This window comes from Monodelphis domestica, chromosome 6, assembly GCF_027887165.1.
Source record: "Monodelphis domestica isolate mMonDom1 chromosome 6, mMonDom1.pri, whole genome shotgun sequence".
Lineage (NCBI taxonomy): Eukaryota > Metazoa > Chordata > Mammalia > Didelphimorphia > Didelphidae > Monodelphis > Monodelphis domestica.
This window is the reverse complement of record NC_077232.1, coordinates 280,732,038-280,759,657: the sequence shown is the minus strand read 5'-3', so window position 1 is coordinate 280,759,657 and position 27,620 is coordinate 280,732,038. Positions and strand designations below refer to the sequence as shown.

The window sequence follows — 27,620 nt, the reverse complement described above, 5'->3', positions numbered from 1 at the left end:
AACATAAAAAATTTCTCAAATGAGGAATTCTGGAAAAAAATTGTTACAAATTATTTAACTTGACTATAAGTCAATTAGAATGTAGAACTAGTAAAATAAAGTTAATTATCAAGAAAAGACAAAATAATGAAGTCAATACTTTTGCTATTTATTGGTTATTGATTACAAATTAGAGATTGATCTGAAAAGGAGAAACAAAGAAAGGAGAACAAGCACTTATTAAGTACCTATTATGTGACTCCAGGCACAGAGCAAGAAAAACAAAAGGAACTAAATATTTCAGGGGAATTTAAACAAGTAAAAAAAAATGGCTCTTAGATTACTAGAGAGGCAGGAACCTCACACATCACTCTAGTCCAGTCTTCTCCATTTTTTTCCTTCATCTTTCAGATTTAGCCATTGAGGCTGAGAAATGATAAATAGCTTATCTAAGGTAGCTAGGTGACTTAAGAAATAGAACACTAGACCTGGAATCAGGAAATTCAATTCCAACCTCAAACACTTACAAACTGTGTCATCCTGGGTAAATCACTTAATCTCTGGTTGACTTAATTCCCTAGAGAAGAAAATGGTAAATTACTCTAGAATGCCAAGAAAACACCACATGAAGTCATGAAGAGTAGGACATGTCTGAACACCTGAAAAACAATAATCACACAGGCAGTATATAGTAGATATAGTATTTGAAGCCATCATAGGATCATAGCTTAAAAATTAGAAAAGACAACTGTCATTGAATATCATTTAAAATTTTATAATTAAAGGAAATTGAAGTCCAAGGATATTTAGTGAGTTTCCTGGGTTACATAGGAAATAAGAATCAGAAGAAAATATTTTTTTCCCAACCCCTCTTTCTCCAGATTCATCATTACTTCCTCTGGACCATTCTGTCTCCTTAGAAGAAGGCTTGGGAAGATAACTATTTGTAACAATGCCTAATAAGTCATGCCTCAGTCTGCTATTTGAATTATTACCAAATTTAACATTAACACAAACTCTAAGGCAATTTATGAGTATGTTTATGTATTTCCTTAATAATTTATAAATGAAATTTCAACAAATCTTTCAATTAATCAACTAAGTTGAGTTCCTTCACCAGTTCAAAAACATTTATTTTAAGAAACTGTTAAAAGTATTTTCCCAAAATAGTTATTAATATACCTTTATATATTGAATTTTAATATCATTGGATTGAATAAATAGTAAAGTTATTGAATATGTAATTTATGAACAATGAAAGGAAAAGCAAAAAAAAGTTGTTACACTATTATTATTGTTATACTATTTTAGTTTTGGAAAACATTCAGTTTATGTAACTTCAAACATTCACTAAAGAGTTCCACATGATTTAGTTTATATTTAAAATAATGAAATCTTTTTTCAATAATTCTCTTTATCCTATTCACAAGATAAAACTTGCATACTTTCACAAAGAAATGAAAATATTTCCATCTTCAACAATGGAGCAAAGCAGACCTCTGTGTTTGCTGTCATGCTTTTTGGCATGATGTTTTCAGCAATATTGTTGGGCACCTTAAATGAGGATAAAAAACATCAAGGTCAGCTATGACACTAATGATAAATTACTTAACTTGAAAAGACTATTTGCCAAGACTAAAGTGAATGACTTCTTTGTTCACAGATGACTGTACTCAGTGCAGCTTCAGAGACTGAGATGCAAGAGACTATGAACCAATTTTTTGCCTCTTTGTCCTGAAAACACCAAGAAAACAGGTTCTCTACTCCCCAGCACTATATCATCTATATGTGTGAGTGGTAAAGAGAGAAACTGAATGCTTTGTATAACTTTTCTTACTTTGGTAGCATACTTCCCAGGGATGAAAACATAGATTATGAAGTTTAACATATATATGTCAGAGTTATTTTAGTGTTTGGAAGCCCCAGAAGCAAATGTGGAAGAGCAGAAATATTAGTCTGACTATCAAACTGAAAGCCCTGCACAGTAATTGTGCTGACCTCATAGTATGCCTGTGAAATCTGGATAGTATATTAGTGTCATGCCAGGATATTGACTTTCTTCCATTTGAATTGTCTTAGATTCTGAAGGCTCCCTGGCAAGATAAAGAAATGGATAATGAGGTCTTTTTTTTTTTTTCTAAGATGAACTGCAAAATCATTTGAAATCTACTGCAAGACAGCAAGTCTACTGGATGGCCACATTTATCAAAGACCAAACCTACATTTGTCTAAAAGATTGTTTCATAGAGAACTCACACAAGGCAACCTCTCACACAGAGGTCAGAAGGAGCTTCAAGGTCTCTTTGAAGAACTTTGTTATCTATTTTAAGGCATTGGTACAGGGCCAACCGACATGGTGTGCTTGCATCAAGGAAGGCACTTTGCTCTGTGAGCAAAGGGGAACTGCAATAGCTCAAAAGAAATATGAGATGCACAAACTTAAGATCTCTCCATCCTAAGTATTCATATGGCCTATTTGCACCTGACCTGTGGTAGGACGTTCCAAGCTCATGTTGGTCTAATCAGCCACAGTCAGACAAAATATACACTGAACCTGGCATAGTGATGTCATTTTATTCCTGCTGGGGCACAAAGGACAACAACCACCAACCAGCCATATGTCTCCAAACAGCTTCTCTCAAATTTTCACTCTTTTAAAAATATTTTATTTTCCCCTCTTACAAAAATGTATTTCCAAATTCTCTACCTCCCATTTTCCTTAGACTATAAACAATTTCATACAGATAAGTAAACCATTTTCCATATTAATCATTTTGTGGGAAAGATGTTGGAATAGAAGAAGGTAAATATAATATTATTTGGTCTTCCTTCAGACTTCAGTTCTTTGAATTTTTGTATTGTTTTAATTCATTATATTGCTGAGAATAGCTAGCTTATTCACACTTGTTCATCATACAATATGGCTGTTACTGGATATAATGTTCTTCTGGTTCTGTCAAGCTTTCACTCTAAACAGACTCTACACTCAATCTTTATAAAAGTCATATCACTGGTATAACATATATCATATCAGACTATTTATTGCCTTGGGGAAAGTGGGAAACAGAGAGAGAGAGAAAGAAAATACAAATCCTAAATGTTAGAAAGCCATTATTAAAAATTATTTCTACATGTAACTGAAAAAATCAAAATTTCTTTCAAAATGGCAGCTAATATAGTTGAAACAAGTTCTAAGAAGAATGAAGTTTTGCCTCATCTTTATTCTTTCTTCTCCAATAATTTATCTCTTAGAGTTTCATAATTTAAATTTAAAATCATACATAATGTCTGTTACTTCAAAAAGATGAATCTATTTCAATAGTTTAGGGGCAGCTGGGTAGTACAATAGATCACAGGGCTTAGAATCAGGAAAATTGATATTTCCTAAACAAATTATGTAAGCAAAAGTTTACAGTTTCTGGGGGCAGCTGGGTAGCTCAGTGGATTGAGAGCCAGGCCTAGAGATGGGAGGTCCTAGGTTCAAATCTGGCCTAAGATACTTCCCAGCTGTGTGACCCTGGGCAAGTCACTTGACCCCCATTGTCTAGCCCTTACCACTCTTCTGCCTTGGAGCCAATACACAGTATTGTAAGGTAAGGGTTTAAAAAAAAAGTTTACAGTTTCTTACATAAACTTCCTTTTTGTTCTTTAAGAATTTATACATTTTTGATTGTTGCTAATTTTTAAATTCACAGTAAAATGTTTTTCAAAAGAGAAAGCAAATAGTGAAAGTAAAGAGTATTTCCTTTGGGGGAAGGGGAGCTATGTGCTTTAATAAGAGGAAATTGAATTTTGAATGGGGAGATTTGTACATTAAAGGTTTATTTTCACCAAAGAAAAATTATACCTTCCAGTTTTCCATGTAGTATCAAGAGAGGTAGATATAGAACAAGAAATTGGATAACATTACTTTAGGAATGATCATGGTTAGGGCAGTGGGTAGCACTATGCTTAATAATTTGGGACATAAAATTACTCCCTTCCCAAGATACTAATTCCATTTAACATTTTTTTCTTAAATACTTAGTGTTTCCTTAAAAAGGCATAGAAGAAAATAGGAAATTTTGATTAAATCTATAAATGAAATAAATAAATGCAATAAATTCTGATCTAATATTTCAGAAGTTCTACCATCACAAGGGGCACAATAAATAAAGAAGAAAGAAATAAAAGTATATTTAAGGACTGAAGAATAGAATTCAATATATTAAAAATAAAAGATAAATATCGAGGATAAACCAAAGAAAGGTTTATTAAAATAAGTATCTACAGAAGAATGTTACTTAAACAGTACACTGGGGTAGGGGAAGAAAAGAGAAATTAGTAACTTAAATAAATTCAAGAAATTTGAGAAAGTACAGAAAAGCATTGAGAATAAACATCGAAATAGGCAAATCTAAATCTCAGAGAAAAATAATTATTTAAATGAAGTGAATATAATTAATATAAAAGATTTAATGAAGGCTAAACATAGTTATGATAACTTTAAATGTAAATGATTTGGCCAATCCAATAAAAGAAAAGAAAGTGGAGAAATTAGAAAATAAAAACAAATGCTTTATTGTGTGCCAGAAGTACCACAAAAACAGAGATACACAAATAAAATAAGAAGCTAGAACAAAATGTATTTATGCCTCAAATGATCCAAATGAGGAGCAGTTATAATGTTATCAAGGAAAGTAAAGAAAAAAGTCATAATTAAGCTATGAATTTATTCTGCATTTTATTTTAACTATGGACCCAAAAGTTAATATGCACAGGATACCATTCGACTGACTAGCATCACTAGTAGTCCTTAACCCCAATCAGAACAGAGCAAAAGGAAAAAGAGACATATGCTCAAAAATATATTGACATTTTAGAGACAAAGTGCTACAAAATGTTGGAGAATTGCTGAGAAATGTAATGTAATGTCATGCACATGAATGTAATGAAAAACTATTTTGCCTTAAGAAACAATAAAAGGAACAGTTTTGAGGAAACCAATGAAGATTTATGTGGATCAATTCAGTCCAAGTGAGCAAAAGACAATTTATACAAAACAATATAAAATAAGAAGCATTGAAAGATTTTCAGAACTTTAATCAATATAATGATAAACAGTGCTGAAGTAATACCCATCTCCTTACAAAGAAGGATAGAGTGTGCAAAATGAGATTATTTTTAACACAATGTTGGGATATATTTTTTTGATAAAGCATATTTATTTATCACTTTTTATTTTTCCTTTTATTCATTAGGGAGATAGAAGAAAGAGATTTTTCTTTTCAAATATTTGTTAATTAAAAAATTTTAAAGAATTATTAAGACTGTATTATGTTTAAATAAATCATAGAAGAATATAAATATTTTATTTTAAATATAAAAATTATTTGTTATTAATACAAATGGGTATGCAAACATTTATTAAAATTAGATGAATTTCAAAAATAGTAACAATGTAGATTTTAATTTTTCTGTCTCTGAGCTTCATAAAGTGAATAAAAATAGAAATTGAAATGAAGATATAGGACTGAATACACATTTGATAAAGTTAGATTGGAAAAGATTTATAGCAGATCTGAATGAGAGCATTAAAAGTGACCAATTCTTAGATAACAAATATTTAAGTTAAGTGATAAATGGCAGAAATAATACAGTTTTATTGACATAAGGAAATAGAAATAATAATTAATATTGGGAACAAAAGCAAAAGATTTTTTTGTATCTGAACATTTATATGAACAAATGACAAAAAAGTCAGATGATTGAACACTCTCTACAACATTAAAAAAAGAAATAAATAAAAATTAGCCTCAGATACATATAAAGATAGAATTCTTGAAAATTAATGAACCAGATTACTGTATATAGACAATGCATTATATAGCCCATACAATGTATATATTATATACATAGTATATGCTTGTGTCTATATATAATATATAATGTAAATATATCTTTACATAAGTCTATATGTAGTCAACTATTTCTTTTTATATATAATAGAAATGATGGATTGTAGATGTATATGTATGTACATATATAGATATATATGTACACAGCAAATGGAAAAATTTTAAAAGATGCTTTAATTAATAAAATTGGCAAACAGTTGGATAATATTACTACAAAAGAGAGTAGAAAATTAAATAACCAAAATTAAAAAACAAACAAACAAGGTAAGTCATTATAAGTTGAAAAGAAATAAAATAATTATCTGAATATAGTGTAATGTAACAAGATAGAAAATGTGAGAATATGAAATACACATAGTGTGAAATTAAAGATTTTAAATAAACTAAAAATGAAATTAAATAAGTCATAAATTACTAAAGGAGGGAGACTCTAGTTTAGACTCATTTTCTGTGAATTTTCTCAAACATTTAAATAGCAGTTAGTTGATGCTTAGATTTCTCAAATTATTCTAAAACGAGGAAGCTCCACTAAACTCCTTCTATGATTCAACTGAATCCTCATACCTAAACCAAGGAAGAAGAAAGGAAAAGAAGGGGGAGCATAAATCAAAGTTAGCATTCAGTATGGATGCAAACATTTTCATTATTATTCCAAAAACAGACTCCAGGAATAGAATGCCTCAAAAAAGTAATACTTTAAGAAAAAAAATAGATAGATAGAAAGATAGACATATAGATAGAAAAATAGATATACAGATTAGAATGTGTACACAGATATGCAAAAATACATATATATGTATATATAAGGGCTATAATTTTAAGGGATAAAAATAATATATATCTAAATCCAAAAAGCTTAAACTATTTCCCAATAAACATATAGGAAAATAAAAGCATCTACAATCTTTACACTTTTATTTGCCATCATTCTATGAATACTAGTTTCAATAAATAGGAAAAGAGAAAAAAAGTTTTATATTTTAACAGAATAAACAAAATTATATTCATTTACAATTAGTAATTTAACAAACAGTACTAAAGATACAGTAAAGAAACTAAATGAGACAATAACTTCAACTATATATCAGGATACAAAAGAAATGTATAAATAACCTGTACTTCTAGATAAAAGTAAAAAAATACAGGAAGAAAAATGGAAATAACATTAAAAATAACTATCAAAAAATATGTTAGCTTGTGAACATCAATATAAATCTGATTACAAAATAGTCTATAAAAATGAATGAATGAATGAAATTCATTTTGGGGAGAGTTTTGCTGTGCCAATATAATCAAAATGATGATACTACTAGATGCTATTACAATATCATTAGGATTTTCTAGGATTCCTTTATAGATGTTGATTAAAAACAATTTGAAAAATAATTAGAAAAAATATCAATGAAAAAGCATATTAAGTGCAGTTATATTTTAAAATAGTAACTTTTAAGTGTGACAGATTAGATAAGGAAGAATTAAAAGTAATAAAAAACAATAACAGTGTTCAATGGACCTCAGGTATAATAGGGAGAAAGCTCTGTCTTTGACACAAAATCCAAGGAGAGAGGAAAAAAATTATTTGGTATCAATTAGGTTTAAACCAAAATCTTTCACTAGAAAATAAACTCAAATATATATGTAGCCAGATATAAAAGACCATACAATTAAAAAAGTAGAATACAAGATCAGATATCTTGAAAAGCTATTGCCAAAGGAAAATAGAAATTACAACAAAATATAGTAATTACATGACACTGATAAGCTTTTGCATGAACAAAATCAATATAGTCAAAATAAGGAAGAAAGTCACTGATATTTTTTTAATCACTCCAAAACTTGGGCAAGAGTTTAATAGTATATATGGGAAACTGATATAACTAAAAAAGAACAAGACCAATTTCACCAAAGATGTTTTCAATTATATATATAAAAAAAGTTCTGTAATGAATAAAAATTTATTTACAATTCTATGATAGACTGCGGCAAAAAAGTAGTAATTAAAAATGCAAAACATAATAAGTCTGTGCTTTCACCTCACATCTTTCTAATTGTCAAGTACCATAACTGCAAATGTTGGAAAGATTATAGCAATATAAAAGCACTAATGCACTCCTGATGGAGTTGTAAATTTGAAATTTGCCTATTCATTTTGGAAAACAATTTGGAATCATACTAAAAATAAATAACTAAAATGTCCATTGCCTTTGATCCACAAATCCCAATGACAGAAATACACCTCGAGGAGAGAAAGGAAAGTACAAAATATACATCAAAATATTCACAGGAGAAATTTTTGTCATAGCTAGAAAATAGCATTGCATAAAGTTATCCTTGAATAATGGATAGCTGTAATATGGTATTAAATAATAAAATGATATTGAATAAGAAATAAGGAATATGAGGATTTCAGAGAAATAATGAAAAATCCAGTGTAAGATAATCAGAAAGAGGTGGGGGGAGATAGTGAACATAATAATATACCCAGAAATATAAAGAAGGAAAGAAATTGAAAGTGCATGATCATAATGACTATTTGGTCCCAGTGAAGAAGTGAGCAAACTAATCTATCATTGAAGAGTTAGAGCACAATGAGTATAGAATTGTATGTGCTGTTAGAGCCCATCTTCATGGTAGTTAGTCTTGCACAACTTTTTTTTCCCTCTTTCTGTTTCAGTATGTGTTACAAGGAAAGATTTTCTGGATAAGAAAGAATAAAATAATTTAGAAATCAATTTAGTATAAATCCTAAAGCTATAAAAATATGTATATGTATTTGTACGTCTGTATATGGGTCTGTGTGAACTTCTTTAAAAAGTAGCTTCACCTGGGATGAAAGAGCCACAACATTCTATAGAATTCCCTAAATCAGAACTGTTTTCCAAGAAATCATAATATTAGGAAAACATCCAAACAGAATAAGACCTCTGTGTTTGTTCAAAAACAGGAGTTGTGTAGAGAATAAATAAATTAGGAATTTGTGAAAACAGTAATCTTATTAAATAAAGGAAGCCTTCTTAGAATAAAGCTTTATATTCCTGAAAAATACAGCTTTAAGCTTATTTTCCAAATTCACCTTGATTAAAACCATGATCCCAATAAGCCAAAACAAAACAAACAAAACAAAAAAAAAAAAACCACCCAATTCCCAGATGCCTGAAATCTCTGTAAAGGAGACCTATAGAGGATATTGGAACCAAAAAATAAGTAAGTTTTCACACTTTTACTAAATTGATATATTTTACTGAGAAAATAAGGCCTTGCTTTTTTCTTATGCCAAATAGAAAATAATATTTGATGGACTTTTTCAAAAAAGCAATACTGAGACAGTGATAAAGGTCTCATTTTTCATGCCTAAGAAGCACCAGGCTTTCAGATGAAAAGGCTGGCATCACACTTAACCCTGAGCTATCTGTACTTTCCTTACTCATTCCAGGGAAAATTTCTATGTACATCATTATGCCATTTTTTTTCCTGGTGTTACTGCAATTAGTTGATTTATGTGGCGGTACATAGCTCTAATCTCTTTTTAAGAGCCTCGAAGACCTTGAAATAGAGGTAAAGCACAAAAGCAAACACATTTGTTACTTTTCAAAGACTTTCAAAGGTATATAAATATACTTCATGTCCAAAGTCAGAAAAATATCATCTCAAAATCACATGGTTAACTTTTCATTTCTAGGCTATAAATGGTAATGCAAAGTGAATTTTTTTTAAAAAATAAAATCTTTTGCTCTACATTTGTTTAATATAATTTTATATTTGATCATTAGATATGTTATTCTTAGTGATTTCAAACAGAGAAAAAACACTGGACATAGTAATTTCAACACCAATAATTTCAACAGACTACCACATCAGATATTTTATGAAAGTTTGTCAAACTTATTAAAATAAAATTTATACATTATGTAGAATATAAACTAATCTCATTTCATTGACGTAAAGAATTCCTAGAAGAGGTAACTGCCAATGTAGGTAAATACCTTCTGTTAAAGATGCAGTCTTAAAGAGTTTTCTAGAGTAATAAGAGGATCAGAAATCTGCCCAGAATTATGCAGCCAGTCTGTGTCAGGGTGGAATATGAACCCAGTTTTTCCTGACTTCAAGGCTCCCTCCCTCCCTCTCTCTCTCTCTCTCTCTCTCTCTCTCTCTCCCCTCTTTCTCTGTCTCTCTGTCTTTGTCTCTCTGTCTCTGTCTCTCTCTGTCTCTGTCCCTCTGTCTCACACATGCACACACACACACACAAATGCCAAATGCACACACACCCACTAAACTCAGGAAGTTAGATATAAATAATGAATACCTTTTTTTCTGAGTTTATATGTTTCACCCAGAAAAATCTGAGTAGAAAAACACTTTTTGTTTTTGCAATTTATACTTTTATCAAGCAGAATATGTATACATTATGTATAATGCATGTGTTAAATACCAGGTACACAATGATTTAAGTATTTTTATCTATAATGTTAAAATGAAATGATTTATTGAGTATCTACTATCTGCTACTAATTACAGGCTCACAGGTGACTTTTGGCACTCAAGATCTTCTCTATTTCATTTTTCATTTAATACTCCAATTTCACTTCAGAGTAAACATTATCTCTACATTTTTCAAAGACTACATAATTCTGCTAATTTGTGGCGTGACCAAATAATGTATGTAAAAGAGAAGGAAAGGGCACACATCACCTCAGGGATTCATAGACACTGTATATAAGTAGATTTTTTTAACTATCGCACTTTTTGCAAATACTCACTGGCATATGTAATGATCTCTCAAAGATGGTCAGAATAGTATAATGCAGAGATGTCAAATATATGGGCCACATGTGACCTACAACATTACCAAGTGTGACCCAAATTAGATTAAAACGTCAACATACAGCACATACAGACCACCTTATACTTATGTATGATTTAGTGGTTGCCATTTCTTTTCGAGTTTGACATTCTCTTTCTTGGTGGAGAGAATTTCCTCATGTAGGAGTTCCCAATATTCATAAAATCATAGATTCTATTGCTATACCAAGTAAGTATATGGCACCATACTGTTATTCTCAACCACTGACAGTGACTTCTGAAGTGGCTCTGTCATTTGGTTATAATGATGAATCAGAGGGATTGAAAGTATAAGATTTTAAATTCCATGGAGGTATAATAAGCATTTGTACAGTCATCTATCTATCTATCTATCTATCTATCTATCTATCTATCTATCTATCTGTCTGTCTGTCTGTCTGTCTGTCTGTCTGTCTGTCTATCTATCTATCTATCTATCTGTCTATCTATCTATCTGTCTGTCTGTCTGTTTCTCTCTCTCTCTCTCTCTCTCTATCTATCTATCTATCTGTCTGTCTGTCTATCTATCTATCTATCTATCTATCTATCTGTGTAGTATTCACTGTACCCTCTGTCCAGTTACTTGATTTCTTCCTTTTTTTATGTTGCTTCATGACTTAATGAATTTGTTTTTGGATTTAGTGTATTTTGGTAATGGCCTAGCAATCGAGTAATTCATCAGATGAGACCTCAAGCAGACCATGGAATAATTATTACCAACAAACAGCTACATTTAACCTGGGAATAGCTAGTGGTGAAGACAGGACATTATGTTTTGAGGCCTCATCTGGAATATTTATGAATTGAGTAAGACTAAGAAAAATCTGCCTTGATATTGTAGGGATCGTTTGAAAAATTGTGTAAGAGTGGATCTAGGTATTGATATTTCAGAATACAATTTCCTTACATCAATAGTGTTAAACATATATTTCATTGTTAGTTACTCCTACATTGATGGGCTATATTAAATGCTTTATTTTTCTCAGTTATAAATAAATAGTGAGTTTTCAAAAGCAAACAATTTTATAGACAAAGCATTTCAAGTAATCACTATATAGTATGTATCATGTGGAATTCAAAATTTGCTATTGTTTATTATTGAATTGGCATGGTATATTGTGTGGAAGTAATTTTAGTGAAATAATTCTATGTACTGAATAATTGCACATTTTAGTGACATTGTTAATCTGTTATCACACATTTCTTACTTCAAGATTTAGCTAAATATTCAACATTAATTTTCATTTATTAGAAAAATATTGACATATCATTAGGACTTAACCTTCATTAAGAACTATTTATCTTGTTTCTCTTATTAATTATGGTGATATTGATAGAGGAATTCATTTCAAGACATGGATATTTTGGGAGGGAATATTAGATTTTAGCTAAATTATATAAGAAGGAAGACAAAGTGGTAGCTACCTAACCTAGGGTTACAAGATTCTATATTTCCTAGATAATTGATGGAGAACAACTTTTGATGCTATTACACAATTTAATGAATTGAGTCCTACTCTCACTAACCATTTGTTAGAATTGCCACTTTTCTCATTCATGCTATAAGACCAAAGGGAGTTTGGACTCCTCAGACAGTGAGATGAGACCCACATCAAGACAGAGACACAATGAGTACTATTTCTTATCTTAAGCTTTCCAAAGAGCTTTACTCAATGACCTCAATGAATGTTGTGAGACATGGGGAATCTCCACAAATTTGAGTTCATGTCTAATTGGAAATTTGTTTCTATATGTATAGTTTGTCAGAAAAAAAAGATGTTAAGTTGTTTTTGTATGTCTACAGAATATGATTTGTGTAAGAATTAACAAAAAAAAATTTGTTTTTTGTTTTCATTTTTGTTTTTACAAATCCTTAGATTCTCTTTACTCACTGGTCCATTTTTCAAATACATCTGAAATCACCTATAATAAAATTATTTATAACATTTCCAAAGAAGAGGGATTATTTCTGCCCCCATTACAACTATTCACAGAGTATTTCCACTGCACAAAACATCACCAGCTACCTAAGAAAGGCCACTGTATCTGCTAATTTGCTTAGTAAACAAATGTGAAATCTAGACATTTACAACAGTAGAGTATCATTTCTTCTAAAAGATAATTCCTTTTGGAAAACTTGAACTTCATCTTGCCATTATGAATGACCTCAATGAACATTCTTTAATTAACCTCACTAAAACATAGTAGTTCCCGGTTTTTAACCCATTTCTTCCTTCTTTGGATCTATCAAATTTAGAGGACAATTACAAGTAAATGTAGAAAGTAACATGAACAAGAGTATCTTTTCAATTATTTCCAACAGAACATTAAAGTAACTCAATATTTATTTGGTAAAAGGAGCATGCCATTAATTGGGAGTTTCTTTAACCAGGATGTTGAATCCTTTGATAAAATCTTAGTGTCTAGTGGAAACACAAAATTGACAGTTGAGAGCCATCTCCTATCAACTAATTTCTATGAGCTCGCAAAGTAAATCTAGGAAATGACCGTGATCCTGCAAAAAAAAAAAAAAAAGAATTGATCACAGCTGTTCGCTGACCATAGATGAATTAGTTGGATTATGACTGTCAAGACAACAGGAGTTAGTTGAATGGTCTTCAAGAAGGGCCTATCCATCAGTTGCAAGAAGGTAGCTGGATTATGACAATGACTCACACAGAGACTCTCTTTAGTACCAGTGTTCTAAAGAAGAAATCGAAGGTCAGAAACTGAGGATCATAGAAGTTTTCTCAGACTGCTCTGTCTGGGTTAGTGGAAGGGATAAATTCAAAGGCTTTTGCTATTTATCCTCTAGCTATGGAAATCTCAATAGAATAGAAACCACCTAAAAACCTTAATCATTGGGTCCATTCATGTACTCAAAATGGAGCCTAAATTCAAATGAACCTGAGAAATGCCAAGGAAATGGATAGTGGATCTTGAAGAAATGCTAGGACTATTTAACAAATGACCCATTTAACATTTAACATTTAACAAAGAATAATGCCTTTAGCTAATAGGAATGTGGGTTACACTTACAGGTTGAAAATGTGTGTATATCTTGGCTCTAACTGTATCATATAATATTACATGTTACATATAACTTCTGTTTTTTGCCTATAGCTCTAAATTACAGTGCCATTTAATATATCATGTTGCCTCTGTTTTGAAACTTTGGTTAAATAATATTAAATGCATATACATAAAGAAGTTTCTGAAGTAGACCTATGGACTTGGTAGCATTTTCAAGGATGACATATTTTTAATGGGAAAAGGCTATAATAGGCATGTCAAAAGAATTTTATATCCCTTAATTATTTGAAGCTAGGGAATCTTATTGATGAAGAGAAATTCTCTGCACTTCAAATCCCAAAGGGCTATAAATTAACTCACTATAATGATACTGCTATCAAAATCTTATCTATCCTCTTGTCTACCCTGAGAAATTCCTGGGATCAACATGCCAAGAAAAAGTTGGAATCATGGTCTTGGACTGAATTTTAAGATATCTATTCCCTTGTACTTGCTGAAGAATCACAAAGATTAATGGGGAAATAGAATATAAATCTAGTTAAAACTGGAAGTTATTGTATCCTCTTATATGTAGGTAAATATTAAGTGCAGTTTATTGGATAGAATGCCTAACTTGCAGTCAGGAATAACCAGATTTCAATTCTATCTTTGATGCTCTGACAAAGCAATTTGACTTTTAAACTTCAGGCAAATCTCTAAGATATATTTACTAAATTATTATTCAATTGTGATCTGAGTAAGGGTATGCAATCATAGATCTAATAGACCTTTGACATACTAACGTATGTGGATGCAGAAAATGATTTAAGATTTCTTCATCATTTGTACTAGTTCATGTCTTACATTATTTTGTTATTAGATTTCTGGCTTTGAATTGCCTAGCAGTAGAGTAATACATTAGATGTGCTCTCTGGCCATTAGTTAAATATTAATGACCATAAAATAAAACAGTAATGATGAATCCAGAAGCAACTAAGAGTGTGCCAAAATATTACAATAAAAACACTGTAGAATCTGAGACCATGTTTACTGGTTATCACAGTAGTTTTAATCATATTTTAACAAATCTTTATGACTAGGTAACTAATGAACAAATATAATTAAAATATCAGGATGCAGCAAAATAAAATTAACAATGTTCATTGCTTGGAAAGTTTTAGAGTTTTAATTACTAATGGTGCTGCATGGTTTACAGTGCAGAAGTGAATCAGCTATGTCTTTTTTAAATAAATGATGTTGAAACAATAAATTTCCTTCTGGTAAATCTCTGCTGATAAGAAGACTGAGAACTTTAGGGCTTGCCAAAGTAAACATTTAGAATTAGTGAGGGTACATGGAACCCTAATATTTATTTGTGAATTTAGTAATTCATTCATTCAGTTATGTAACTTTTATAACATCATAAAACTTTTTAAACTCTTCTTGGCCTTGGGCCTAAACACTAAATACAAACAGTCTAAGCAATTAACTGAATAGTTGGGGTAAATGTGATGAGCAAAGAGTCTACTGTGCTTCTTCCCATTAGTTTAATGAAAGTTGCAGAGTTAATTCCTTGGCACTTATCCAAAATTTTATTATTCTCCATACCAAAACATACATTTATATACTCGAACTCTTTCCCTCACTGCCAATGTAATTTCCACTTACCTCTGTAATGAAGGATTTGGCCATAGAAGGATTCATCACAAGAATGGCTCTTCTAAGGGTGTCTCGATAACGGTTTAATTCCTCTATTCTCATTGTATCAAAGAGTGTGGTGATCATTCTATTGATGTTATTTTCTACTTTCTGCAGTGCCACATCCATCCCCTGCTGAGACCCTTTGTCCAGAAACTCCTGTATTCCACGGATATCTAGGAATATTAAAAGCCCATGAAATGCTAATTAAAGCAAAGAAGAGAAAAAAGAGAAAAGAAACATACACTTTTTGGTTCCTTCTAAAAATGTATTGAGTGCTGTATTGAAAAAAGAGTTTGAAAGAAATGATGACTGAATTAGTGATCTCTTGGAATGTTCTCAAATAGATAAAAAATCCATAATAAAATAGTTATGAATTAATACTTATTCTCTTCATATGTATTCCTCCTTTTGAATCACCATGCCATTTGAAACAGGTACAAGTATTTCCCATATTTCAACATATTTTTAAACCTCTTAAATAAAATCTAGAGAAAACAAAAAACTTCCATTCCCTTCCTTTCTTCACTCATTCCTTTCATCCCACAGGTAATAAATATAAGATGATTTTTAATGACAGCCCATATACTTCATCCAATATAAAATAAGTCTTTAAATCATGAACATTTCTGTTTATTAAAAAAGAAAACCCAGGAGGAAGAGAGAGAAATTCCATTTAGGATTACTAAAGGTAAAATACTTGGGATTCCAGATAAACCTCAAGATACACACAAGAAATATATAAGTAAAACTACAAAATTCTCTATATGGAAATAAGAATTATGATGTTTGTACAGTAACAATTTCTTCTGAGTAAATATTTGCTTAGAAATTGATTCAGAATTTTTGGTCTAGAAAAAAATTGAGAATTAATACCTCATTTTCAAAAATAAACTTTCTGGAATAGAGACAACATTATTTAATTTGATACCTACAAATTTAAATATATGCTCAATTTGTCTAAATTTAATGGTCCTGAAAGGCAATATGAGTGGATATGGAACTTTGTTTGAAATGAAGAAGAGTTCTATTTAAGGTTTACTTTTTTTTTTTTAAACCCTCACCTTCTGTATTGGAACCAATAAAAATGGGGGTCAAGTGACTTGCCCAGGGTCACACAGCTGGGAAGTATCTGAGGCCAGATTTGAACCTAGGACCTCCCATCTCTAGGCCTAGTTCTCAATCCACTGAGAAATCCAGCTGCCCCTCAAGGTTTACTTCTGACTTAACACTAGTTGTATCACTTTTGGTAAGCCACTTAATCTTCCTGCACCTCATTTTCCTTAATTGTAAAATGCAGAAAGTTGGGTTAGATTGCCTCTGAGGTTTCTTCTACCTCTAGATCATAGGTGAAGTGATAACATAGGATTATATATGAATAACTTGCATAATTAGTTTTAAATGATACAATATAAGAAGTAACTATAACACAAAATATTATATTGTAATATATTATTGATATGATATAAAATAATAACATGTGATATAATTTAATATAAAATTATAAAATATGTTGGAGAATAGTAGTTGCTATGTAATGATAGAGGACTTTTCCTCACTATGATTCAATCAGACAGTTAAAGTCAGAAGTGTGACAAAAAGAAATTTTGGTGAAGGAATTGGATTGAGAAATTAATATTTCATGATACCTAGGTAGTTTATACTACATTTGAAATTAACTCATATTTGTTAGAACTCTTTAGTCTAAATTGGGTAAGTTCAATGAAAGTATAGAAACTTTTTGTCTGGAAAGTTTTATAGCTAAATCTTTAAGCATAAAACTTTTCAAAACTTCTTTTAATCTTTAAAATATTTGTCATATTTTAGAATGTATTAAAATTGATTTGGTTTCTAAATTGCTTTCTACAGCTAGTCCAACAGGAATATAATACATAGATAAGGAAAATTTTAATTTAATATAATAGAAATGTTGGGCATTTTTGGTAATCTGATACAAATGAGTTGCAAAAATATTAGAACTGTTTCAAATATTTTTACTTTTCAGCTATTTTAAAATTAATGTTACTACCTTCCATTAGAGCACTGAAAAAGGTATTTAATGCTTATGTTACTCTGATAAGAGTTACATTTCCATTGGATCATTTAGCAAATTTGTTTTAAATGGCTCTAGATTCAAGACCTAGAAGAAAAATAGATAGTGATTCAAACAAGAAAATGGTAGGGGTTGAGGAAAGAAGAAATAACAAAAGCACTTAAGAAATCCAATGTGAAGAAAAATTAAAATTAGTGGTTTGAAATCTGTTTAAAATAAAGAAACAAAAATTTTAAATGAGTAAATATTATTAAAAAGATAGGAATGGTAGTAGAAGATTAAATAGTATCAACAGATAGTAAAGAGATTAAATTTTGACTAGAAGTAAACCACAGATTATCCAATCAAAGCAGTTAATTAAAAACTGCTTTTAAAAGGTTGTTTTTATCACAGATTAATTCAGGACAATTCTGAGAGTTCTTGACAAGATTTCTTGCCTGCGTATTAAAGAAGCTAATTAGATCTTTGAAGTCTATAAAACTAAACATATGTATATGTCAAACAAATGTAAATTTCATCCTTTAATAGTTACTAGGTAAAAATTTCAAGTTAAGATGATAGGAATTCATGTCCTGTCTCTGACTACTAGATATTCAGCAATAGCCAAATTATTTAATGTCAGTGACTTGAGCAACTCTTGCAGACTAGTTTACATAGTTGAAGACTTCATTGTAGTCCTTTGGAGAGAGTATCCAGGGAGAAGATCTCCACACTCACAAAAAGCAAGTCACTACAAAGCCAAACAAACCAGGACAAATGAACAATTTAATGCCATCACACACATACACATGCTTACACATGCCCAGAAAAATACACACACACACACACACAAAGATACATATACACACATTTTCATTTATATATTTATATCCATTTTGTTTATATATGCACATATGTATATATAACAATATAATATATAGTTATATAATAAATGTATGTTTATATGAATATGTATCATATATAATTAAATTATATATATAATTTACAATATGAAATAGAAATGTAAATCTGTTGTGAACTATGTCTGGTTGCAATGACTGATGTACTCTGGTTTGAGACTAGATAGAGCTGCTACTAGTAGGGGACACACCTGAGGGTACCTAATTACAATGAGAGATACTGAGAGCTACTGCTACAGATAGAGGGATGTTGCTACAAGGGGATGCTCTGGGGTTTGCCTACTGATCTCTATTGATGACTGATAGACCAATCTATTTCCTAATCTCCTCCTCCCTTCACTCCCTCCCTTCTCCAACCCTCTCCCACCTGCCTCCCTTCTCCTCCCCCTTGTCAGTCAGTCTCCTTTCTATGTAACTTAAAGATGACTGTGAGGTTTAGAGAAACTGCTCTGGTTCTCTTTCTCAGGTAAGGAGGTTTATTGGAAACAAACAGGAAGGGAACTGAGGTGAAGGGGATAGGGGTGTCCCTAATCTATAAGGAGAATTTAGGAAGGTTATGGAAATAGTCAGTCTTGTCACAACAGTGACTCAGAGAGACAGTTAGAGAGATGGATTGAGGACAACTGTTCAAAATCTTTCTTCTTCACAAAGCCACTAAGGTCTCTCAGCCTAATTTCAGAAGTCCCCCCTCAAGGGTCCTTCAGTCTGGGACAGAAGCTAACAAGGTCAGTTCAGGGCTTCTCTTCCTCAGCCAACCACCAAGAAAGTCTCTCCTTTAGCCTGGCTTTCTTCCAACTCTTGGTCAGTCAAATCTCAGAGAGAGCGCAGAGGTTTCTCAGTTTCTCCTGGCCAGCTCAACTGCCAACTCCTAGATCCAGAGAATCAGTTCCTTCTTTGGTCAGAGTCAAAAAGCCAAGCCAGCCCCTCAAGGGTCCTTCACCAGCCTCAAATGACTCTCCTCCTAGGAACATTGCATTTGGAACCTTGATTGACAGACAGGTCCTCAGGCTTGTTTCTTGCATCTTGGCTTGTCCTGCAAAACCTCTCTCTCTTCAAGTCTATAACAAATATGAGTAAGCCTTTAAGTAATATAGAAAGAGTTTAACACATATTTCTTGAAAGTTAGGACAGTAAGTTCATCTTACTTACTTAGGAAAGTAAGATCTGTCAAGTAACTTCCCATCCTGTAAAAGAACAGTGCTGATTTTATCTTTTTTGAAGGAATAAGTGAAGTTGTTTTTTTTTCCTTGCCAACTTTCAAACAATTCTCATCTTCAGGGAGGGAAGTGAGGATAATTTAAAATTATAATCATAATGGCAATTTTGTAGCCCCTTAAGGTTTATAAAGCATTTTAAATTTTATCTCATTTGATCTACACAATAACCCTATAAGATAGATGTTCTCATTATTTCCATTTCAAAATGAGATAACTGAGACACAGAGGGGTTGCATTATTTGCCTATGGTCAGAGAACTAGGATGTATCTGAAGCTATCTGATTCTAAATTCAACACTGTCTCCCCTATATTATCCAATTGACATAAAGAATATAGTGGCAGTCAGATTTAAGAATTTAGATCTATCTTTAGGACTAGAGATAAGAATGAGAGAATAGAATTCAGTCCAACTCATTCTGGAAGAAAATGTTTTATGTATGATATAGTTTATAATCTCTACTTTAACTTAAGTGAAATATTCTGCTTTAAATGTGTAAATAAGTTAAATAAAAGTCCTTACTTGTCAAACAAAATTAGTTCATCAATGACTATTTTTAATCCCTTTAATTTTTTCTTATGTAAATCACTGGAACTTCAAATGAACCTATTGTTTTTCTAGTCAAAAGTTGTGATTTTTTTTTATACTTGCCACTAAAATAAAAGATTGTCAGTGATTGGTTTCCATAAGCTTAAAGCTGCCTGGCAAAAATGCATTAGCATTAAGAAAGGAAATATATGCATAGGAAAGGCTAATTAAGACTAAATAAATCAGAAAAGTATTCTCGAAAGGATTATAAATGAAGGAAAAAATAAGTAAAAGTAGCAGGAAAACCTAAATGAATGGACTAAAACTTTAAATCATGGTTTAGACATGTTCTGAATTTTAAAATCACATAAATTTATGAGTGTTTATTTCTATTCACTGCAAATATGTTTTCCAATGTAATGGGGGCAGGAATTATTGATTAGAGAAATTAGAGAAATCCATTTATCTCTAGTAGACTTGATGAAATTGTAGAATGTAATAGGGAAGTAACTGAGACAAGGTCGAATGGCTCACACACTGAACAACTTATTCTTAGGGATTGAGCTCTGCTTACCTAATCACTTCTCCCACAAAAGAGTAATGACAATGAACATAATTCCAGAAAATACTATTTATTTCCATTATAGTTTAGTGGCAGAGATGTATGTAAAAATCTACAAGGTGGCAGGACAGAGCATAGAGTTAAGAGACATTAATTACTTCTACTTGAAAGATTTTATGCTTATGTCTACCAAAGGAGCCATATGGATGACTTCAAATAGTACATGAATGGAGTTTGGGGTATAGGAGTGGATGATAGAAAATGAGGAATAAGTAATACAAATCAAAATATAGAGTTCATTAAATCAGAAAGACAGAAGATGTGCATGAAAGATGTGCATGATGGAGAAGGAAGCTAAGAATATGTCTATGAAGAATTAGAGAAGAAGAAGTAATGTGAACAGGAAGTTAAGCATATAAATCAGAAAAGAAATCTTTCTGAATGCAGTCAAAAAAATGATGAGCTCTGATTTAAAAGACAGTTGGTGTCTTGGTTGATTGAACATATTTAGACCAAAGAAGAAGAATTTTTGAAAATATCATTCAGATGTTCAATTAATTTCAAAGATTCACTAAAGGTCTATTGTGTACTGGACACAGGGGAATACAAAGGTGAATGAGCCATATGTAAACTCTCCTTCATGTGGTAGCTTTTCAAGTATTTCTTTGATCACATCTTTAATCCTATTTTCTTCTCAGACAAATCCTGACTGATAATATGTTGGAGTCACTCATGCCCACCTCAAGCTTCATCATTGCCTTCTGAGAGACTTTCCAGTTTAATTATTAGAAAAAAATATTATATTCAATGATATTATATGACAAAGACTAATATAATTAGAAGACTATGCTAAAAACAAAATAAAACAGATAAAAGTTTGGAGTAGTTAAAAACTCTCAACAATTTTCCCCAAACCAATAAAACTAATCTATTTTTTTTTTTTTTTGGTTTATGACTTCCCAAAAAACTAACATGGTATTGAGGATAAAGTTCATAGGGTCATTCCTAGAACATTAGGAATGTTGTCTTATTGACAATCTGAATCCTATCCAGAGAAGAGTAACCAAGTTGGTGAAAAGATTAAAGATCAAGTCTTATGAAAATTAGGTAAATGAATGGAGGCTTATTGAAGGTGTCATGAAAGACAGTCATTTGGAGGAAGACCTGCTCTGCTTATTTCAAGAGATCAGGTCTAGGAGCTTGAACTCCTAGACCTTCTATGAGGTCTTGGTCATAGGGAGAAAATCAAACAGTTAGAGCTATCTAAAAATGGCAAATGAGAAGATGGCAGCTTAGCAAGCAGCAAAAGTTCAGACCTCATGGAAGACCCTTCCTTACCAATACATACTGAATGCTCCTAGGGCACCGAAATTCAATCTGAACAACAGGACAGAAGGGGGGGAACCCTCCTTCTGGACTCAAAGCAAAAGGTACACCCCCCCAAAAGCCAGAATCCAAGAATACTCAGGACTAAGGGGAGGGCAGAGAGAAGGTCCCAGGACCCCTCCCCCACAACCCAGAGGGCTGAGCCCCCAGCAGCAGCGGGAACCTCTGAGTGGGCAAAGGTGCTGGTTTGGAGGGTCTTGTGAGCAGCGGGGCGCTGGGCTCGGAGCATCCAGCTTGGACAGCGGGGAGGAAGCCAGGGAGAAACAGGCCGTGGGGCCCTGTCTGGGTCCCTCCTTGGAGCTCCAGTCTCACCCTTGCCTCGGGCACATCCAGACCAATCCAGTTGAACTAATCCCATCAGAACGCCTCAGAGTTTAGGGAGGTGGGCAAAGGCACTTGTGGACAGCGGGGAAGCAGCTGGAGAAAACTGGAGACAGCTTGGGCGGCCCAGCCTTCCAAGAGTCTTCAGAGCCTCACTGCTTCATACCACATAAAGCCCAACCCAATTGAACTCAATCCAATCAAAAGCCTCCAGAGGACAGGGAAGCTAATATTCCTCCCCTAGAGACTGTACCAAGTGATCTGACAAAGCTCCAAGAGGGGAGACCGACAGCCCCAAAACCAAAACAAAATGAGAGGAGCAAGAGCACAGCCAAATACGGGGAGCAAAGAAGGGATAAACTCGAGCAAACAACAGAAAAAGAAGAAAGAAATTACACTAGACTGCTTCTGCACAGGTAATGAGCAAAGAACAATTGAAACGGGGGGGGGGGGGTGAACCCAGCAAAGGAAAAATCAGAAATCCCAGTGAATTGAATACAGGGATTGGAAGAACTCAAAATGCAATTCAAAACACAATTAAGAGAGGCTGAAGACAATTGGGAAAAGAACTTAAAAACTAAGATAAGTCATATGGAAACAGAAAATAGTGTCTTGAAAGCCAAAATCAACCAGCTGGAAAATGAGGCAAAGGAGATGAAAGATGAGGCAAAGCAGATGAAAGATGAGGTGAAGAAGATGAAAGATGACCTCCAAAGCAAATCCAACCAAAAGGAAAAGGATGACCAAAAAACTAAGGATGAAATCCAGTCTTTAAGAACCAGAATACAACAACTTGAATCGAGCGACCTCACAAGGCAGCAAGATACTATAAAACAAAACCAAAAGAATGAAAAAATTGAGGAAAATATGAAGCATCTCATTCACAAAACAGAGGATTTAGTAAATCGTTCAAGGAGAGACAATTTAAGAATTATTGGCCTACCAGAAGACCATGACAAAAGAAAAAGCCTGGACATTATATTACAGGAAATTATTAAAGAAAACTGCCCCGAAATCCTTGAACAAGAGGGAAAAGTGGAGATTGATAGAATCCACAGATCACCTCCTGTACTTAATCCCCAACTGACAACACCCAGGAATGTTATAGCCAAATTCAAGAACTATCAGACCAAAGAAAAGATATTACAGACTGCCAAGAAGAAGTCATTCAGATACCAAGGAACCACAGTGAGGATAACTCAGGATCTGGCTGCATCCACACTGAAAAAAAGAAAGGCATGGAATATGATATTCTGGAAAGCAAGGGAACTAGGTCTACAACCAAGAATCAACTACCCAGCAAAACTGACTATATTCTTTCAGGGGAAAGTATGGTCATTTAGCAAAATAGAACTTCAAGAATTCATAAAGAAAAGACCAGACCTGAACAGAAAATTTGATGTCCAAGCACAGAACTCAAGAGAATCATCAAAAAGTAATTTAAAAAGAGGGGAAAAAAGAAAAACAAAAACAAAATTTTTTAAGAGACTCGATAAGTTAAAATGATATGTATCCCTATAAGAAAAGAGGTCATTGGTAACTCTTAAAAACTGTTGTTATTATCTGGGAAGCAAAAAGAAGTATACTTAGAGGGAACAGCAACAAACTGTATAGGATGAAAGGACAAGACATAAAGAGGTATATAGATATATGCATGCAAAAATACATATGCATGAGTATGCATATATATATGTATATGTATATATACATATATACAACTAGAGCTTTAAAATAGGTTCATATTAAAAGAAATGGGAAAAGAAACAAATGGGGATAAATTTATATGTCATAAAGAAGCTCATGGTGGAAGGGCGAGGAACATCAATACACTGGAAGGATAAAGAGGTCAGAGACAGGAAATACTCAACTTTTACGTGCTTTGAAAGTGACTCAAAGAGGGAAAAACAATCCAATCGATTGGGGGCAGAAAATAGATTTGCACCCTATAGGGGAGTAGAAGGGTAACAAACGGTCTGGTGGGGAGGGAAGCAGTACAAGAGAGGGAGGGAGCAGGGGTTTAATTTTAGAAAGACTACAGGGAAAATAAGGGGGGAGATAAATAGGGAAGGGGGTAGAAAGGGAAGTAAAATAAGGGTGGGAACAAGGGGGACTGTTCAAAAGCAAACATTGGTGTAGAAGGAAATAGTGAAAGAAGAAAAGACAGGTAAAGGAGTAGAAATCAAAATGCTGGGAAATACACAGCTAGTAATCATAACTCTGAATGTGAATGGAATGAACTCACCCATAAAAAGCAAGCGAAGAGCAGATTGGATTAGAGTCCAAAACCCTACCATATGCTGTCTACAAGAAACACATATGAGAAAGGTAGATACATATAGGGTGAAAGTAAGAGGGTGGAGCCAAATCTATTGGACATCAACTGACAAAAAGAAGGCAGGAGCCGCAATCATGATATCCGACAATGCCAAAGTAAAAATAAATCTAGTTAAAAGAGATAGGGAAGGTAATTACATCCTGATAAAAGGCGGTATAGACAGTGAGGAAATATCTGTACTCAACATGTATGCACCAAATGGCATAGCATCCAAATTTCTAAAGGAGAAACTAGAGGAACTCAAGGATGAAATAGCTAGAAAAATTATACTAGTGGGAGATATGAATCTTCCTCTATCTGAACTAGATAAATCAAACCAAAACATAAATAAGAAAGAGGTAAGAGAAGTGAATGAAATCTTAGAAAAATTAGAGTTAATAGACATGTGGAGAAAAATAAATAGGGACAAAAAGGAATATACCTTTTTTTCTGCAGTACATGGTACATTTACAAAAATTGACCATGTATTAGGGCATAAAAACATTGCAAACAAGTGCAAAAGAGCAGAAATAATAAATGCAACTTTCTCAGATCACAATGCAATGAAAATAATAATTACTAAGGGAACATGGAGCGGTAAATCAAAAATTAATTGGAAATTAAACAATACGATTCTCCAAAACCAGTTAGTTAAAGAACAAATCATAGAAACAATTAATAACTTCATTGAAGAAAATAACAATGAAGAGACATCCTTTCAAAACCTATGGGATGCAGCCAAAGCAGTACTCAGGGGGAAATTTATATCCTTGAGTTCATATATTAACAAATTAAGAAGGGCAGAGGTCAATGAATTGGGCATGCAAATTAAAAAATTAGAAGTGAACAAATTAAAAATCCTCAGATGAAGACTAAATTAGAGATCATAAAAATCAAAGGAGAAATTAATAAAATTGAAAGTCAAAGAACTATTGATTTAATAAATGAGACTAGAAGCTGGTACTTTGAAAAAACAAATAAAATAGACAAAGTACTAGTCAGTCTAATTAAAAAAAGGAAAGAAATAAACCAAATTGACAACATCCAAAATGAAAAAGGAGGCCTCACCTCTAATGAAGAGGAAATTAAGGCAATCATTAAAAACTACTATGCCCAATTATATGGCAACAAATATGGCAATCTAGGTGATATGGATGAATACTTACAAAAATATAAATTGCCTAGACTAAAAGAGGAAGAAATAAATTACCTTAACAACCTCATTTCAGAAAAAGAAATTGAACAAGCCATCAAAGAACTCCCTAAGAAAAAATCCCCAGGTCCAGATGGATTCACAAATGAATTCTATCAAACATTCAAAGAACAACTAATCCCAATATTAAACAAACTATTTGACAGAATAGGCCAAGAAGGAGTTCTACCAAATTCATTCTACGACACAAACATGGTACAGATCCCAAAGCCAGGCAGGTCAAAAACCGAGAAAGAAAACTATAGACCAATCTCCCTAATGAATATAGATGCAAAAATCTTAAATAAGATACTAGTAAAAAGACTCCAGCAAGTCATCACAAGGGTCATCCACTATGACCAGGCAGGATTCATACCAGGAATGCAAGGATGGTTCAATATTAGGAAAACCATCCACATAATTGACCATATTAACAAGCAAACTGACAAAAATCACATGATTATCTCAATAGATGCAGAAAAAGCCTTTGATAAAATACAACACCCATTCCTATTGAAAACACTAGAAAGTATAGGAATAGAAGGGCCTTTCCTAAAAATAATAAACAGTATATATGTAAAACCATCAGCAAACATCATCTGCAATGGGGATAAACTAGAAGCCTTTCCAATAAGATCAGGAGTAAAACAAGGATGCCCATTATCACCTCTATTATTTAACATTGTACTAGAAACACTAGCAGTAGCAATTAGAGAAGGAAAAGAAATTTAAGGTATTAAAATTGGCAATGAGGAGACCAAGCTATCACTCTTTGCAGATGATATGATGGTTTACTTAAGGAATCCTAGATAATCAACCAAAAAGTTACTTGAAAACTTTAGCAAAGTTGCAGGATACAAAATAAACCCGCATAAGTCATCAGCATTTCTATATATCTCTAACCCATTTCAGCAGCAAGAATTAGAGAGCAAAATACCATTCAAAATCACCCTAGACAATATAAAATACTTAGGAATTTATCTGCCGAGACAAACACAGGAACTATATGAACACAACTACAAAACAGTTTCCACACAGCTAAAACTAGATCTAAACAATTGGAAAAACATTGATTGCTCATGGGTAGGACGAGCTAACATAATAAAAATGATAATCCTACCCAAATTAATTTACTTATTTAGTGCCATACCCATTGAACTACCAAAAAACTTCTTTACTGAATTAGAAAAAAAACATAAGTAAGTTCATAAAAACCTCTGACAAAGGTTTAATTACTCAAATTTACAAAGAGCTAAATCAATTGTACCAAAAATCAAGCCATCTCCAATTGATAAATGGGCAAGGGACATGAACAGGCAGTTCTCAGCCAAAGAAATCAAAACTATTAATAAGCACATGAAAAAGTGTTCTATATCTCTTATAATCAGAGAGATGCAAATCAACACAACTCTGAGGTATCACCTCACACCTAGCAGATTGGCTAACATAACAGCTATAGAAAGTAATGAATGCTGGAGCGGATGGGCAAAGTAGAGACACTAATTCTTTGCTGGTGGAGTTGTGAATTGATCCAAACATTCTGGAGGGCAATTTGGAACTATGCCCAAAGGGCGATAAAAGACTATCTGCCCTTTGATCCAGCCATAGCACTGCTGGGTCTGTACCCCAAAGAGATAATAAGACTTGTACAAGAATATTCATAGCTGCACTCTTTGTGGTGGCCAAAAATTGGAAAATGAGGGGATGTCCTTCAATTGGGGAATG

General features: G+C 32.5%; 1 protein-coding gene across 1 annotated transcript in view; it reads right to left on the bottom strand.

Moving 5' to 3' along the window:
• The window catches only part of GRID2 (glutamate ionotropic receptor delta type subunit 2), a 1,955,631-nt gene that overhangs the window by 836,606 nt on the left and 1,091,405 nt on the right, over window positions 1–27,620 (bottom strand). The window contains exon 4 of the mRNA XM_007495736.3: window positions 15,396–15,601. Within this exon, the coding sequence (XP_007495798.1) occupies window positions 15,396–15,601 (206 nt within the window). The remainder of the gene's footprint in view (window positions 1–15,395; window positions 15,602–27,620) is intronic.